At 38.7% G+C, this 18,612-nt stretch overlaps 4 protein-coding genes across 4 annotated transcripts in view; 2 read left to right on the top strand and 2 right to left on the bottom strand.

Annotated features, from left to right (window-relative positions):
* LOC105626251 (splicing factor, suppressor of white-apricot homolog) overlaps window positions 1-1,058 on the bottom strand; it is a 5,880-nt gene extending 4,822 nt beyond the window's left edge. Inside the window, exon 1 of the mRNA XM_012207556.1 lies at window positions 862-1,058. Within this exon, the coding sequence (XP_012062946.1) occupies window positions 862-1,058 (197 nt within the window). The remainder of the gene's footprint in view (window positions 1-861) is intronic.
* A 2,717-nt stretch (window positions 1,059-3,775) lies between these two features.
* On the top strand, window positions 3,776-5,602 carry LOC105626250 (protein lines). Its single transcript, XM_012207555.1, has one exon. It carries the CDS (start codon window positions 3,776-3,778, stop codon window positions 5,600-5,602), a length of 1,827 nt encoding a protein of 608 aa, XP_012062945.1.
* A 4,011-nt stretch (window positions 5,603-9,613) lies between these two features.
* LOC105626249 (RING finger protein 11) lies at window positions 9,614-11,713 on the bottom strand. The gene is made up of 2 exons (XM_012207554.1): window positions 11,582-11,713; window positions 9,614-10,635 (listed from the first exon to the last, which is right to left on the bottom strand). The coding sequence occupies exons 1-2, from the start codon at window positions 11,711-11,713 to the stop codon at window positions 10,252-10,254; spliced, it is 516 nt and encodes a 171-aa protein (XP_012062944.1). The 3' UTR covers window positions 9,614-10,251.
* A 2,670-nt stretch (window positions 11,714-14,383) lies between these two features.
* On the top strand, window positions 14,384-16,045 carry LOC105626248 (glucosidase 2 subunit beta). The gene is made up of 2 exons (XM_012207552.1): window positions 14,384-15,311; window positions 15,384-16,045. The coding sequence occupies exons 1-2, from the start codon at window positions 14,384-14,386 to the stop codon at window positions 16,043-16,045; spliced, it is 1,590 nt and encodes a 529-aa protein (XP_012062942.1).
* The last annotated feature ends 2,567 nt before the right edge of the window (window positions 16,046-18,612 follow it).

Genomic DNA, 18,612 nt, shown 5'->3' with positions numbered 1-18,612 from the left:
CAATTATATCATTTCTAAATTACAGTGTTACATTTAATTACATTTATTTTTAAATTTAGCATACAGATACTCGAATGTAGAGATCTATTCATCTTGTTACATATATATATTTAAGATCGATATAACGAAACATGGACTCAAGTCTATTACTAATGCAAATTAGGATGCATTCACTCGACGCTCTCAACACTCATGGAATCATTTCATCCTTGTTGTTTATCAATTGTTAAACAAAAACAAATAATACTCACGAGCGTGTGAGCAGAAAGTGGAACACAACTGAACATACACGCATGTGCATGTATTATAGAGATTGTCGAAAGGAATCCATAACTGTAAGCTTGTGAATATAAGTAACAATGTCCTGGTGCGCGTCTCCCGAGGCAAAGCCCGAATCTAATGTAATACATACCGTGCTGAACGGTCGTATAAATACCTACAACCGTCAGCCTTTGCCCATTTGTCTCTCAACGCCGTGTCTCACCTTGCTGTTGCACAGGCGGCCAGCCATAAGCGTCACGTCTCACCACAGCACCCGTGTAGAGCGCGTAAATCGCGCTGCCACACTGCGCGTTTTCACAGCCGAGAGAACACCTGCGGAAGCCTTAAACAGTCTCCAGTTTGCTTATCCAGAGATTAACGATGACAAGGGGGGACCTCGCTTTTTCGCTTCTAAATGCAGTACTTGGTTTTGATTTATTTTTGTTTTCGAATTTGGTGATCGGTTTTTTTTGTGGTCGAAGTCAGTCGTTACTTTTTTCGTTACGTTTCGTTGTCGGGGAAACGTAACGGTGCGTGGTCATTTATGGCATGAGAACAAATATCCTAGATGAGAAATTTGTCTAGGTTAGAGAAACGGACCTGTCTATCCTCAACGTGTTATCGCCCATCCATGGTATCAAATGCTTTCCCTGATCAATCATTTTCGCCTTGTCATCATCGCGAAATAATTTGCAGCTATATCCAAACACCAACAGCTCCTGCGGTTCCTCGTCGCTATTCTTTTTACGCAGAATGCCCGAGTCTACCATCCACCGTTGGCTTTTCGAGGACGCCATTTTCGTTTCAACTGCTCCGATCCAACTGCTTCGAGCCAGTTCGAGCAAAGCTTCGAGTGACTTCGCTTCGAGTGACTTCGAGTCAATTCGACCGGATGACGCCAGGCCGGATGAGTGAGAGGAAGGGATGGTAAGGACGAATGTGTGAAGAAAACGCGCGTTACTTCCATTTCCGGGATGCGCGCGCATGCGAAGAACGTTCATGTCTACAAAATAAAATGTCCGTCGTGTTTAAAATTCGTGATATCTGAGGAAAATTGATTGATTTACAATCAACGCTTTCAAATTCATTCTTCCTTAAAGATTTAAAATATTTAAATATTAAATATAATTTGAACACACGAGCTATATAAATATTTGTGACTGACAATACAATTGCACCAAAATAATTTATATCTTTTTACGTGAAACTTTCCACATTATTAAGCTTATTCTTTCCTGCACTACATTGAAAGAAAATATAGTAAATTTTAATAAACGTTTGTTTGAATAATATTTGATTCAAATTAATTGAAATAATATTAATATTTGATTTAAATTAATTTAATTCAACGACTAGTAAATATTTATTTACCATACGTAAATATTAAGTTAATACAATTCAAACAAATATTTGTTAAAATTTAGTACATTTTTCTCAGTGTAGACTGCACTAAAACTTCCTTTCTCGCTTTAACCAAATTTCAAACATATTTTATTTTAAATTTTAAAAATGTATTTCTATTTTATAGAAAATAGATTTTCTTTTTCTATCGAAAAACGACGCAATCTTTATCGAGACGGCCGAACCGATTCAAATCGACCGCCACGGCGCTGGCGTTGGGCGGCCGGGCGGGGGCGCTCCGATCGCTGCTGAGTTGCCGATGATCGTGCGCTTATTTATCGCACATCGCACGGGATTTCGTTACGGGCGACTTTAATCAGCGATAAACGGCGTATTTCGCGCCCGCGGATCGTCATACACAATGGCGTGCGCGTCCGCCGGCAATTGGCCGCGCGGTAGCACCGCGTACCGCCCCCTCAGTACGTTATGGAATGCACGACGGACTGCTACCGTGTTACGCGGCTCCGCACGATGCCCGGCCGTAGAGGCACGCCAACGGACCGGAATACGTACGTGCGACGCGGCCGCGGCTACGACGTCTCGCCGCCTGACACTGGACACGGTACGTGTTCCTGCCATCGACCATCGTATATCCTTCAACCGTTTGTTGATCACGCGAGTCCCCGTGTCATTTCTCGCCGCCGTCGCCGTCGGTAGCACAACGTATACGTGGCAACAGAGCGAGTGTGGCCGCTGTGCCGTGCGAGCGCTGTGTGCTCCGTGGGTGTCACTTCCTAGTCCGCGAGGGATCCCGTGGCGTGCGTTCGCCACCGATTCGTTGGGACCCTGCATTTGATCGCGTACCCCGCGTAACGTACGTCGCGTCTCGGAACGGGGATCATCAACCCCGTGTCCAACGCGACGCGCGACGGGGACGGGGACGGGGACGGGGAGACGAGAACGGGAACGCGAAGCGACGCGACGCTGCGGATCCTCGTGCGTAATCGGAACCCCCTCGGGGGTGTGCTCAACATTTCGGCCCGCCGACAGCGTCGTCGACCCGGTGTTACGTTCGTCCCGTTGCGCGCGCGATCTGCCATTGAAGACTCCTCTCTTATCTTGAAACGAGCGAATTCCTGGATCTTGAAGAATCGGAGGAGTTTAGCGTCATCGAGCACGTTGCCGAAGGATATTGAGCTGCCGTTCGCAACGTCTTTTAGGAGCCAGGAAGCAGTCCCTTCTCAGCGAAGATAGCTTGGTGAGAATTTATAATGGTGTAAGTTGGCCTGTTGCCTACTGACTTCTGGTGTTACACATAAGTCATCGTCTACCGCGCTTCTGCCGTGTTGCTGTATCCAAGGTGACTTTGCGTTTGTACAAAGAAATAAATTTTCAAACTCACAGGGCAATAAAGCAGAATAATTGCATGAAAAAGAAATAGAAAAATGTTTGAAGGAATTTGAAGGAATTAAAGTGCCAATGTGTATAATCATTTGGTTTACTGTAATGCAGGTAATAAATCTTAATTATTTCATTTTTTTCTTCAGAATGTCAACTTTATGCAAGCGTTTGTATGACTTTTTTCACAAAAGTTCCATGAAAAATGAAAAGTGAATGTTTGTTTAGGTTTAGAATTGACATAATAACAATATTTAGGCTATGTTTCAAAACTCATTGCCAGTAGTAAAAATCTATAATGCATGTAATATAAACTATAGACTCAGCACTGGCAATGGATTTTGGAACCTTAATCAGTGGATTTTAATTAGTCATTAATCGTAAGATATATGGAATCCATATTATAGATATATGAGGTTATGGATATAAGAGAAACTGTAAACCAAATCCTATTTTGGCACATGTAAGCTAAAGAAATTGGCTGCATTCAGTAGAAAAAACAGCTTTGCAATTGTTGCAAAATTTTTTAATATGATTGACCTTATTTTCTCACTGGCTCTAAATATATAAACCAATCATATTGAAAAATCTTATAACAATTGCAAAGCTACTTTTTTTTATGAATTAGTCATTATAAACCAAATCTTAACTTGATATAAGAGTTGAAGTAATAAATTTAATTTGCAACAGGTATTCTCGGTGGGTCTACTTAACAGCTGACTACAATGGCTAACTACTATGGACTGACACAGAATACGATCGACTTGGTACTTGGATGCTTCTCTCTTTGCGGCATCACTTGCATAAAAGAGCTAGCTTGACGAGAGTTGATGGTGCACCCTGTTGCTATTGTCCTCCAGTCAACGTAATGGAGGAACCAGTTAAGAAAAAGCAGCGCATTGAGATTAGCGCAGGTAGCAAAAACTTGCTTGCCGATATCGAGGAGCTGCAGAGGAATTTGCTTGCTCGATGCTTATGCAATATGCCAGAGAGCAGTTTGCGCAAGCCATTCACCAGCTTCACAGTGGAGGATACTGACGGTAGCATCCGTTATGCTGTTCTGTCTGATTGGGATACGGTTCAGATCCTGGAGTATCTTAGTGCCCTGCAGCTGTTGTTCGAGCTGGCCATCAAGCAGAACGCGAAGAATGTTATGTGCAAACGAGTAGCGGATGTTTGCGATGCAGTGGCGCGAAACGAGCATGGCATCGTCGATCAGATTATCGACCTGTCCTACACGACCAATAAATTCGTATCGTACGCAGCAAGTCGCGTGATCGCATCGTTCTTTATCGTCACGAGAGACAACGTGGAGACCACCTGGTTGGAGAAACTCACGCAGTCCCTAGTTAACACGCACTCGCCCAACCAGATGTTGTTCACCCTGGATGTGGTCAAGAGAGTGGTTGAACATAAAGACTGTAGTATACATCCAGAGGATGGAGACACATACGTGCCGCCACCCGGTTGCAATACCTTCGTCATCACCGACTTTGACAGTACGACGATCAAAGCAATGTGCGTGAAAGCGCTCGAGTCTAAGTGGACCATTCTTGTGTCCAAGTTCAATGACATTCTTGGGGCGTACACGCCGCAACACGCGTCTGTTGTCATCACATTCCTACATTTGTGGGAGACCATTATTTCGGTCAAAGCCAATCTTTCTGTCATCGACACCAAGACGTTTTACTCGCAGCTGAATAATCTCGTGCTGTTATTAAATGCTAATGTGCCAGGCGTAATTTGGCGACATTTGCTTAGACTCTTCAACGAAGTACTGTGCTATGGTAGTACTCTAGCACTACAAGACGTACTACCAGATGAGCCGTGCTCTCTAGCGCACCTGATCGTGCGCGCCGTCAAGGATTGGCGTCTGCTCGACGCGTTGCCGTACCGTCACGGTTCTGGCAGGTTTGGCGGTGGCACCAGCGAGGGTGATCGTCCTCTGCTGCAGAAAATGGTGCTGTTAGTGCTGAAAAGCGTCGCCGTGACAGTACGGGAGACACGCAGCGACTCCAGTGACTCGTCCCTCGGTTCTGAAGTCGAAGATCTCGATGAAGACATGGCGGTGATTGAGAGGAGTATTCGCGAGGTATTACGTCAGCTGGATCAGTGTGTAAAGGCATTGATGCCCTTCCATCCGGAGATGCCGCTGTCGCAATGGGTCGTCCAGATGTTTCATGACCAGGATGATTTCCTCATAGAGGGTATGGTCTGCTGTTTAGATGTTGCCGTGGGCTTATTCTATCGCGGTCCACCACAGAATGATCTGGGCCAGATGCTCAGTCCTACGTTAACCTTTGTGCAATTCATCCACGCTGTGTCGCACGACCCGGGCGTTCTGCTGGATCTGCTTGTCAGTAATGAGACTTGCTTTCTGCTGTATCTTTTGCGATTTCTCAAGTACATTAAACGTAATTGGATTGAGTTCGTCAGGTGTTGTGGCCGTGAGCTAGACAACACCATGACTGTACTGATAAGACTACGACTATCCATTGATCGGCTGGTATCCAAGAATCTATTCCCTTATAATATTATTCCGGTTCTTCGTCTACTTGAGAAATGCGAATCTTTTTACGAAGGTAACGTGGAGAACGGTTAACAATCTCATGTAACATAAAAGAGATATTTGGAGAGATTTGTCACCAAGTCGACTGAGTGTGTACATTGTATGAATGGAAAGAAGTATTCTCCGATCTTAGCTTGGAATATCTATCTAGGTTCGGAGAGCTATGTGTGTTTCCATTCATACAGTTCCGTTCACACTAGATTTTGCCATCTGTAAAATATCATGTGTAGTGTACAGATTGCCGCATTACCGTCCCATAAACGCGAAACGGCCGGACTGACTCGCCGATTCGTCTTTTTGAATTTTTCGAGCATCGATGTCGAGGACAGATGTCTTTAATGCTCAAAAAACTCAAGAAGACGAATGCGTTTCTTATTTATTAGTCTTTAGCGAAATTTTTCAATATAGCTGGAATTGCAAGATGGAAGAACTTCCGTCTATTTACGAATTAGCGGAGTGTTGAGAGTTATTCAACTGCGATCAAGTCGGAGTACAAAAAAAAGAACAAAATTCGCGTTGATTAAGTCTCAAAATGAAACTTCGTTTGTATGTCTTATAGAAATCTAATACTGGACAATTTAATGTTGGAAGTTACTTATTTTAAAAGCACTAAACAGTTCCAGTCAGCCAAGTCTCTTGAAACAAATTTTGTTGATAATATTAAATTTGATGCAAATTCTGTTGTATTCAATATATTACATTGATATTAGCAAATTGGTGACAGATATATCATAAAATCCATTGAGAATAAATTGTTGGCAAAATCGTGCAAAACTTGTTGACAATCTGATAGCAAATTCAATCAAGACTGCAAGAATCAATCAAGATTGACCAAAGCTTTGCTCGGTTCTTGCTGATTAAATCTTGCTATCACATTAACAAATTATCAGCAAAATATAGGCTTAAGATGTCAATTTGCCGAATATTTTGATTGAACTTGCCAATAATTTGTAAATAAATTGTTATTTTGCTTCCCTGATTAAGAATATTTTTAATTCTCACGATAGTGAGAAAGTAATCAATCTATTTTCCAGTACTAAATTTCTATAAGGGATGGTGCTAATGAATTATGTTTCTGACACCATTGAAAACATACATATTGATGTATACCACTAGTGTAATATTTATATGTATACTTCGAGAGCTATTTGTACAATTTCCAGTCACACCTGTAAATGTAACTTTATTGTATTTTGATAAAATACCTGAGAAATCTGTACATATCTCACAAGCATCAGAGCCGACTTTGTACCAAATTTTGATGGACGAAGTTACATAATCTTCCAATAATTCTGAAGGAAACTAAAGGAGAAAATTCTTATTATATTAGTCTCGCATAAATTACAATGCAGCAAGTAGAAAAGATGTAACACATAGAAAATTATGTTGTCATCAGATCTGGTCTCGTACAGTTCAAATCAAAATTGACATTTTAGTCTCAGATTCTTAATTTAAGAACAAAGAGAAATAACGTAAAATATAATTTGCAAATGTCAATGTTATGGAGAATATTTGTGATTAGCAGAATTTTGTATTATTCGTACTCTATTACGCATGAAAAATTAAATCTCTTTAATATGATATTTAAAATTTAAGTGGAAGAAAAAAAACACGACAGTTATTCGCAGTTGTTTCGAGATAAAACGTAACTGTAAATAGTGACATTAACAACGCTACGTATTCAATATAAGATTTCCTTCTGTAAGTAATGTAATACTAAAATTCTCACATTTTTACTTTTATAATTGTGGTGTCGTTTAATTCAATCTCCCTCTGTGATTATGGTTTGGCTAGAATTGTTATCTTAATTTTACAGCAATGTAGACTTCATATTTTTACGGAAATATCAGATTCGATTGCAGCTGGAAGATATCTTTTTTTCAATCAAATATTTATTATCATCTTTCCTAAACGCAAGTCAAATACAATTGCCATTATCGAAACTTACGATTATAATGCGTAGCCCGGCAGATTGTCGTGATGTCCCACGATTAACTCTTTGTGTCATAACCGGTTTTTTTTTAATTTTGTATCCGGAGATCTTTCAGGGATTATTTACTGAGTACGAATCAGAAGTCAGAATTTTAAAATTAAAAATGGCCGATATCGCGGATCAATAATTAATGTAATTTTTAGTAAAATGTTTAATATTATATTATTTATAAAAATAAATATTTATAATAAAAAAAGATTTTAATAATAACCTCAGATTCAGATACAGCGACCAAAATATCTCCTAGAAACTAAATTTCAAAATAATATTTTCTTCGTTCTTAATTTATTATAATTTATTATCGATTCTTCTATTTTGAATTTTAAAATTTGGGAATTTCACCTCGGACTCAGTGATCCAAAAAATCCCTAGAACGTCATTATAAAAGATATTCAAATTATTTATTTGGATTTACAGTAAAACATCGATTTTTCCATATTTAAAAAAAATATTAATTTATAAAAAAAAACGACGAAAAAATATTGGAAAAATCTTAAAATAAATCTTAAACAAAATCTTCTGAAAAATACTTTAAAACGTCCTAAAGAAAATATCTAAATTATCGTTTTGATACTGATAATAGATATAATAGAAAATACATTTTTTGTTAAGTACAACTTTAGACTATTTTAATTATAATAATTATACTAATTACACAAATACAAATTTGTAGTTGTACTTTTTTTAACACTTCATGTTCTAGGGATTCTGTGAAAATAAAAAACCAGTGTTAACATCAAGAAATTCATCAAAATAATTAAAAATTGAATGAAAGAAGATGAAGTTCTTAAAATATCGTTATAACACAAAGGGTTAATCGCGCAAATGTTCGATACATTGATTAGAGCGATGTAACGCGCTTATCTCACCGGGACAAACCGTCCGGATCTCCTTTTTGTTTCTCTTTCTTTTTTTATTTTAGAAAGATCTATATATAGCATTAAGTTTATAACATTAGCCTTCCTTGGCTTATTTTTTTTTATAAAATTTACGCTACTCTCTATTTAGAATTTGCAAATATAGCTTTAATTTAAACATTCGATCAGAGCGCGATCGAGGAATTTTGTGTCGAGATGGACAGCTTCCAGAAACACAAAAAATTTCTTACTAAATATTTATATTTGTGTATTAAATCATTATTTATATACCTCTGTACTTCGTCAATAAATCACTATTTCACAGCATCATTTTCCCATTTAAAATGAAAACTTAGCGGTATTGTATGTTAAGTTTTTCCCCCTCTTTTCATAAATTAAACATTTAATTGCATTCTTTCCCTCTTTTTCTCCCTTCGAAATGTTACTTTGCTTCAAGTAAAACTATTTATCGCATATTATACATCGACGTACGAAACTACGCGAGACTGTACATACTTCCGTAAAGTTTTTAACAGAACGGTAAATGTCCACTGCTTTACTATAACTGCAGCAAGAGTTAGTTCAACAAGCTTCACTAAATTAACAACAAAATCTAAGTTACGTAGCCCATTATTTAGCGTGTAGTTCAACAGTGTGGATCATTTATCGCGTTTTATATCTTTCTCTTTTTCTTTCTTCTTAATTTACTGTTTTGTTTGCTTTTTTATTCGTTGCTATACATGTTCCCGTACTATCTGTAGATATAATAAACCGCTAATCGTTCGTAGCATACAATGAAACATTCTCTCTGTACACGTTATCTAAATAAAAAATGTTCAATGTGTTCGTCGCGGCAGAAGCGATTCAAGCGATTTATGTAACGACATATGCGTAAGGCATCAAGAAAAATTAAAATGTTGCGAGTACCATTAGAGACAGTCTTCCTTTTGTCACAAAAATATAACAGACTGTCGTCCACGTAAGTCCCGACAGTTTTAGACGAGAAGAAAACCATCAATCTCTGCACGTGTTTACTGCACGTGTAAGCTGCATACTAAAACAAATTCTACCTCGTAAGCTTAAAATTAAAATTATCCACTAATTTATTTTATCTGATAATAGGTACGTTATGTTCGGATTCAAGGGGGCGATTAAAAACAATTATGCAAGAGCAGAGAAGGAAAACACAATTTGCGTCAGCTCATCAAACATTCGCACAAGAACTTACATGAGAATTGTTATACAAAGTCGCCCGAGATATACAAACGACATAATAATTTCCGCACGTGTCGTACTTATTATCTCGTTACTACGCATACATATATATACTTATTATTGTTTCGACTATACCTATCGGTGCACACGAGGCTTATACTCAACATTTTATTGCACTTTTACATCGAGCCGCCTCTTCATCTTCTTTTTTTAATTAAAAAATCAATATACAAACAATTAAAACTCACTACGATAAAGGATTTCGGGACCGTGATGTGTTTACTAGGATTTAATTCTCGTTCTCCTTCTCATAGAAAATGATACTAAAAAAAAAAAAAACAAATTTGCGGATTTACAGAGAGGGTGTGTCTTTGTGGTAAAGATTATATTAAACAGCACGCTTGCGCATGTATATATCGTGTATAACTGCGAAATACAATCGGATCATTAACACGTGATCTCTCTACTACCCAGAAGCCTTTATACGTTCTATAGCAAAAGTAGCGACTTTCTCTATTTTTCTCGTTCCCATTTCAGTTGCGCTTCATGTTTAGCCTGATAATTTAATCGCGATTTGCCGTTCGGCTAAACTGATGAAAATTCCCGTCACTCCTGTATTAAGTAGTCGGATGATATGAACTAATTAGCGCCGCGTCCACCGGCTCCATACATGACGGACATGTCAGCGAGCGCAGCAACCAGTCGTCAATGCAGACCGCGTGGTAGGTGTGCATGCAGGGTAAATAGCGCACTTCTTCGCCCGCCTGCAGCTCCATCATGCATATCACGCATTCGCCCTTCTTAGCACCATCATACTCTCGCATCGGCAAATGCTGTATCAGTCCTATACGTTTCGCAATTCTCACTTGTTGTTCCTCTTCGCTCAAACCGGCAGAGCCAGTACTCTGTACCAAATTGACTCCGATCCCACGACCAATATTCAAGTTGGTAGATTGTAAATGACGTTCTCTCGTAGCGATTGATGGATAATAAGCTGCTTGCTGTAGAATATTAAAAAATTAATTAATATTCAACCACAACATTTTTCCACATATTATTTGTAGATCCTTACAATTTGTAAAAGTACAAAAGTTATTTAACAGAATATACATATACTATTTCATTGTTGAATAAGAGTATAAAGTAAATGTCATTGCATTTACTTTATATACAGCAGCATTCAATCCAGTGTAAATCATCATTTTATTAGTTATAATCTCTATATTTAAAATCAAATCTATTTGACTGATATTCATAATTCATTCTTATATTTGAGACTACCTTTAGTTCAATCTTAAGATATCATAAACCAATCAATGGCTGCATTCAGCTGACTCAACAATTGAGTCTACTGAACACAGCCTATATGCTGGTATAGTTGATTCTTATTTTAAGACCATCTTAAGTAATATCTTAACATGCTAATACACATGGCTCTTCTGATTGGTTCATAACATGTTAAAACTGTACTTAAGATAGTTTTTGATATAGTATGAATATTGGCCAGACATCTGCATTAACATCTTAAGATATTATTTCAGATGATCTTAAGATAAGAACTAATGTGACTAACTGTGAATACTAGTTTATAGGACTGCATTAGCATGTCAAGCATTTAAGACAGTTTTAAAATAAGTATGGATACCATTATGAATACCATCTTATATATATTCAAATAAAGAAGAAATGACAGACAAAGGAAGAATATCACAGACAAGTCAGAGAAAAGATATATTCAAGGAGACAATATTATCACTATTTGTACCATTCTACCTTTATTTTATGTTTAATAAAGAATAAAAATAGAATGATACAAAGAATGATGCTAATAGCATCTTCTCAAATGCACTCAAAGATTATAAAATATTTCGGGTAAGATAAAACAGACAACAAGGATGATACGGCAGCAACAACAATAAGACAGTAACGACGATGTACGTGAATTACGTTGTAGGGGATTGGTGGTCCAAGGCCCTCCTGCGAAGATCCGCTCGTGGACACATTGGGTTCGGGATTATTGCTCAGGAGAGTGGTATTGTCCTGTTGGTTGCCGGTGGCGCGTTTCAAGCAGTTGCCCATGATTTTCTCTCTCTTTCTCTTTCTTTCTCTGTCTCTCTCTTTCTCTCTCACTGGCGGCGAGCTGTCAGCTTTGCAAATCGCTCACACGTCGCATTCGCACGTCTACTCCAGATTCCGCTCTCTCGTTCCGCGCGAGCGATTACAAGCTTCCGTGGAGACACGGTGATGATGGTGACAGCGCGACAGCGATTTTTGACGCACATTCGACGACCGTGCTGCTTGCCATTTCACCTGTATCGCCGCTTGTCGCAGCGCGACAACATTCACCGATGATTTGTCGCGAGAAGCAGCACGGATGACGCTTGGCAAACGTGATCGAGATGTAACGATGCCGTCGCAATAGTCGTCCAAGCGCAGCCGTCACATACCCCTCACTGATTACTGATAAGCAGCAGCAGACTCATTACTCATTACCAGCTGAGCGTCGCCATGATGCGCGGAACATAGCAGGCGATTCGTCTCATTCGTCTGCGCATCATTGTGGTAACGGAAGTTGGTCGATTTCTACGCATCACTCTCGCAACGATTTCTTCGATTTTATCTCGGCTTTGTGCGCAGAGTGAATTGAATGATTCCTTAATTATCTCTCTCTCTTCCAGCTCCTCTCGAATTTTCTGTCGCTAATGGAAGTAATGGAAATAACAAGGTGTGCTATTGCGCAGGTATTTTTGTTGGCCAATGAGAAAATATAACTGAACTCAGCCATCTTGGGCAATTTAAATGCATATAATAATTAAGGGAAAATTCATACAAAAAAAGTGAAATGATAACTATGGTGAATAAATGTTCCAAAATAAATATATATGTTGTATATATAATGCATAACATTTAAAATGTTAATCTTTATTAATTAATCTTTATTAATATTTCTATATTATTTAGAGGTTTTATTTATACTGTATAATTCATAAATATATTATATTATTTTCTTGATGTATTATTTTTATCTATGTCATTGACGAGAATATTGAATATTTTCCATTTGATGACAAAAGTCAACACAAGCGTCATTCTATCCTTGTTGATATTCAGAGAATGACAAAAATAAAACAAACTTGTGTCGACTTGTGTCATCAAATGAAAAGCACTCATATTAAAGATCGACATTCTTATAACTCCGGCACACCAGGGTTCGACTGTAAGGAATTTCGCACAATAAAAGAAACAGGGAACAGAGAACAGAAAATAAGAATTTCAACCTATTAGAAATCATGTATTGTGGAATACACAGCACAAGGTCGACTATAAGTCGATTCTGAATCGATTATAGCTTCTAGACATCTGAAAAATGGACGTCCGTAAGTCGACTTTAGATGACTTGGAGACGTCTCTAAGTCATACAATGTTCCACTTTAAAGACTGTAAGCCGACTTTAAGTCACTCAACCATTCTAGGTTGTGATCTGATTCATGCCCACAACGCTGAACAGCATTCATCCTTGTTTACATAAACAACAAGGACGAAATGATTCCTCATTTAAGCTTTATGAGCGTAAATCGCACTAGACATTCTAAAATCGACATTAGAAAGATATTTGTACAAAGTCGACTTACAATCTGAAGGCCTGACTTAGTAAAATCAACTTACAGTTGACATATCGACATTTGTACTGTTAGCGCAGTTTCTAATAGGTTGAAATTCTTAGGAACTCTGCACAATAAAAGGAATAGGGAACATAGAATAGAGAATAAGAATTTCAACTTAAATTAGAAACTATGTATTCCACAATACATGATTTCTGATAGGTTGAAATTCTTATTTTCTGTTCTCTGTTCTCTGTTCCTTTTATTGTGCGGAGCCCTAACACCTGTCATTCGACAGTAACAGGGGAATACTCAACTGTAATTGGTTCTTACATTCTGATCCGGTTTAAAGTCTCGGTAGAAACTAAGTCAGTAATCTTCGAGGTTGCGAGTTGACTTGCGTAATAGGAGAGTGAATTGTAGTCAAAATTTGATTGCTATTCCAATATGCCAACGCTATTATACGCAGGAAAGTGTATTGTGGCCAAAATTTGATGGGTTGTTTCCAGTATCGCTATCGCCATTATGCACAATGGCTGCGTTCAGCGGACTCAACAGTTGAGTGAGCGCTTGCTGCTATTGATGTATTTTCTTTTCTAGATTTAAAATGATTGGATGATCTAAAACAATACACCAATAACAGCGAGCACTCACTCAATTGTTGAGTCTGCTGAATGCAGCCAATGATACACATTGGGCGAGTTCAAATCAGTAAAAAAGTGGCTAGGTCTGCTTGCTTGAGTAATTAAACATAATTGGTTGGATCCATAAATAAGAACTAATCATGCTCACTTCGCTCGGCAAGCATGCCTAATTACTTTGCCGTCTTGAACTCTCCCATTGACTGATCAAAGTCTCGCTACAAATGCTTCAAAGCATTTGATGGACCAATTAGAAGAAAGAATTTTATAAATTGACCAATTAAAAAACACTTCAAAGCTTTTGTAGCATCGCGTTGACCGTACCTCTTGTATTTTTACATCATGATTGCCGAGTGTGCCGTGTGGCAGTCGTGTCGCGTTCGCACTCGAACCTCAAAAGGACGGTTTCTCCTGCAATATCCGTGAATCTGACGAGAGCGAGTTCAGGTGAATTGACGTGAACCTGCGAAGAGACTTCCGACTCGTGAGCTCATTCTCGTGAGAGAATGGATGGTCATCGGGCGTCGCGATTTCTGGCGCTCGCGGCATCGATGAGTCTGCTCCTGGCCACGTACACGCCGGGCCACGTAGCCGGCTCAGGAGTGTTGCAGATACGCGGTATACCGGTGGCGAAGAACTCGTTGTACCGGCCAGACCGCGATTTCGAGTGCCTGGACGGCAGTCGGCTGATATCGTTCACTCGGGTGAATGATGATTATTGCGATTGTGGTGACGGCAGTGATGAGCCCGGGACAGCAGCTTGCGCCAACGGTGTCTTCTACTGCGACAACGCCGGTCACAAGCCCGCCTACATACCGTCATCATGGGTGAACGACGGCGTGTGCGACTGCTGCGACACAAGTGATGAGTACGCGTCCAGAGTGGAGTGCATCAACAATTGCAACGAGCTGGGCCGGGAGGCCCGTTTGGTGCAACAAAAAGTGGAGCAATTAGCACGAGAGGGTAACAAGCTGCGTGTAGAGCTAGTGGCCAGAGGTAAGACCATCAAAACAGAACATCAGTCACGTTTGGCTAAGCTGAGAACGGATTACACGGAAGCGGAGTTGATCAAGAAGGAAAAAGAGCTGTTGAAGAAACAAGCAGAGGAATTAGAAAGCATAGCGCTTGAGAAATACAAACCAGCTGAAACAGAACAACCAGCAACTGAAGAAGCCATTGGGGAGGAGGAAGAGGAAGACGAGGACTTGAGCGTTTCTGAAGTGGAAGATTATTTCAAAATACTGGATTCAGACTCCAGTGGTACAGTAACGCTAGTGGAACTGCAAACTAGGGCTACATTTGATAAGAATAGGGACGGTGCCGTGTCAGAGGAAGAAGCCTTGTATTTCCTTGGAGATAAGAAGGAAGTCACTTTACAAGAGTTTACAGATAACGCTTGGGCAAACATCAAGCCTTTCTTGATGTTGGAACAAGGTAGATAACATTCAAACTCACTATCTTTTTTTCTACAGTCTATAAACTATCAATTTTGATACGTAATTGCAGGTATATTCAAAGCGGCAAAGGAGAGAGGAGAGATAAATGAGCATCAGCCTACGGACGACTTGGATCATGAGAAGGAAGGAGAGATTCCTGATGGAGATGAAGAGGAGGTACCTGAGGAGGAACATGAGAAGGAATCACCAGAACCGGAAATTCAGTACGACGAGGAGACGCAGGCACTCATCGATGAAGCTACCAGTGCTCGCGAACGTTTCCAGGAGGCAGAGAAAGCCATCAACGAGTTACAGTCAGAGATTAGACAGTTGGAGGAGAAGCTAGGCCGTGATTACGGGTCTGAAGAAGTGTTTGTGTCACTTGATGGCGAGTGCTTTGAGTACACGGACTTGGAGTATATTTACAAACTGTGTTTGTATGCCATGGCAACCCAGAGGTCCAAATCCGGTGGTAGTAGCGTCAATCTTGGCCACTGGAACGAATGGGTCGGACCGACTGGTGCCAAATACACTAAGATGAAGTACGATCGAGGTCTCACCTGTTGGAATGGCCCGGCGCGTTCCACAATTGTCACTTTGTCATGTGGAACGGAAAATAAGCTCGTATCCGTAACGGAACCGAATCGCTGCGAGTATGCCATGGAGTTCTCCACGCCGGCGCTCTGCAATCCTAACGCAGCGGAGACTGCCGATAAGCATGATGAACTGTAAACTCATGGATTTGTATAGTAAAATGAAAACGCGATTAGTCGCACATACAATGTGAATGTCAGGCACTTAAGCTCTTTCGGTGGATCGCGAGATGCGAGCATCGAGTTGCAAGGATCGATAAGAAATAACGTTGAAATAAAAAAAGTCTTTCGCAAGTATTTCCAATACAATCGCGATTAGTAATGTAGCTAGTAATCTTCTTTATTTCAATGAATATTTGTTCTTCAATTGGGACTCAATATTACGTTTTTGTTTCCAGATTAGCTATAGTAGTCATTACCGTTTAGCATTTAGACGATAGAATTCCACAGAGATTTCGCTATCAGTTATCGTACCTTTTTAATATCAAAATTTGTATTCTCTTAAAGATGAAATAAGATCATTACCATGGATAAAATACATTGTCAACGGAGCCTAGTCATGTGTTGGTTTGATCAAAAAATTCAATCGCTCTTTATTAATAAATCGTGGATCGTTCGAAATCCTTATAGTCCATTGACATGTTATATTATATATTTTACCGATCATTAACTCGCATATCATCGAGCCACAATATATTAATAAAAAAGGCGAAAAAATTCTTTGATCAACCTAATTAAATACAATACATGAATATCATTTAAATAATAACTTCAGTAACTTCAGTATTTTGAAACAAGAATGATAAATGTATTAAAAATGTTTCTGCTGAAATGTGCCACTATGTACGCAAATTACAACGATTATAATCGCGATAATTCGTCCTTGCATCCGAGAAGTTGCATAATATTGAACTTGATTCGCTAGCGATAAAGTAATTATCTAGGATCTTATCTTGTTTCATGAAACCGCAAAGACCATATTGTTACGCGCGAATTCATTGCCAACGTGTTAAAAAAAAACTCGCTGTTACATTCCTCTTTTTGTACACAAAGCGTTTCTACGTGATCTAAAAATATATAAAATCGTACGTGTAACGTCATGACTGACGTAAAAAAATCTGATTGAGATGTACTTTGTATTACTTAGTACACATAGCGTCACAAATGTCTTAATACATGAGTTGCACGAGTATCGAAGAAGGAATGAGAAAGCATGAGAAAGAATAAGAAGGCATGAAAAGGTATATTAAAATATTTGTAACGATGTGTGTACATGCCTCATACCGATAAGAGAAAAAAAAAGAATCCACATCTTTTTTGGGATTCGATTATTCACACGTACGTATAGACGATGTCCTAATGTTCCGCATTATACACTTAAGTCGGTGATTTTGTAATTTTTTAAGGATGCGCCACGGAAATGGCGCGAATATTGTGGGATGTGCATGTAATAAAAAAAGAAAAAGGGATTCTGTTGTCGAACCGTAATTTGCGATGGCAGCTTTATTTACATCAATGGAAAGAAAATCTGTTGAGTGTAAATGCGCGCGTGTATGTATGTCTGTGTGTAGAATTTCTCTTGTTATTCTGTATATTATTATATATAATATTACAGTATCGTGGTGGTTAAATCCAGTTTTCTCTATTTTACTCTAAGAGATAATCTTTGCATTTTGCGGGATCCGAAACGTACGTCCATTATTTGAATAATTAAATGGGAGGAAGGGAGGCAGGGAAGAGTTGATATTTCCCGCATTTCAGTTTCTCGATTGATTCGGTAAGGCACTTGAAAGGCTACAAAAAATCATTTCTTCCTCGCGAAATTCAAAGAGTGTAAAACGATATGCTCTATACAGCCTTTTCAACGCATTCTGGGTTAGCAAGAAAAATTGGGTAATCACATGCTATCGCCGACTATCGACAATTTCACAATTTTCCTTTTTATACATCCAGATAATCCTTTTAACAGTTTTTTATAGACATTTAATTAAATCGAGACAAGGTATCAATATCACTTAGTGATATGTTTCATCGATGAAGAATTGTAGGCTCATTTTAACATAATTCGATTACGCATGTAGGCAGTCTGTGAACAATTCGTGTGGGAGATTAATACGTTTCTTGTATAGAATAAACAGATTTTTCGAGAACGTCAAAAATATACAATTGCACACGTAACATTTCTTAGATCGTCGTAGCTTATATTTCACGTCTCTTCTACATTTATCAATGTTAATACTATAATGTGTGCCAAACATATATTTATATTTATTTTTTTCTTCAAAATCATTAAAGTGATAACGCACAACTTTGTTATTCCTTTCATATTTACACGATACGGGATAATATACGATATTTATAAATGCATCACGCCGAAAGGATCACATCTTCGCTACAACTACTGTACATCTGCGAGTGAAATAAAGCTCCCTATGAGAATGTATGCATTCGCAAATGCGTTTTCGTGATGGTATAATCTCAAATGTTGAAGTTTTCAGTCGTATAAAAAAAAACTACGAACATGAGAATTGAAAGATGTTGCAGGTGGGACTGATTTTCCCTGTATCAACGACGAAGCACAGCCAATTATTAACGTGAATTGAAAGTTTTTTCGAATTTCCAAAATTAGACCGCGCTGTCGTGATTACATTTTGATTAATTAATATACAAATATACGAACAAATTATTTAGAAATAATTTAAATAC

This window comes from Atta cephalotes (assembly GCF_000143395.1).
Source record: "Atta cephalotes unplaced genomic scaffold scaffold00005, whole genome shotgun sequence".
Lineage (NCBI taxonomy): Eukaryota > Metazoa > Arthropoda > Insecta > Hymenoptera > Formicidae > Atta > Atta cephalotes.
The sequence above is the reverse complement of the archived record's forward strand: the minus strand, read 5'-3'. Positions and strand labels throughout refer to the sequence as shown.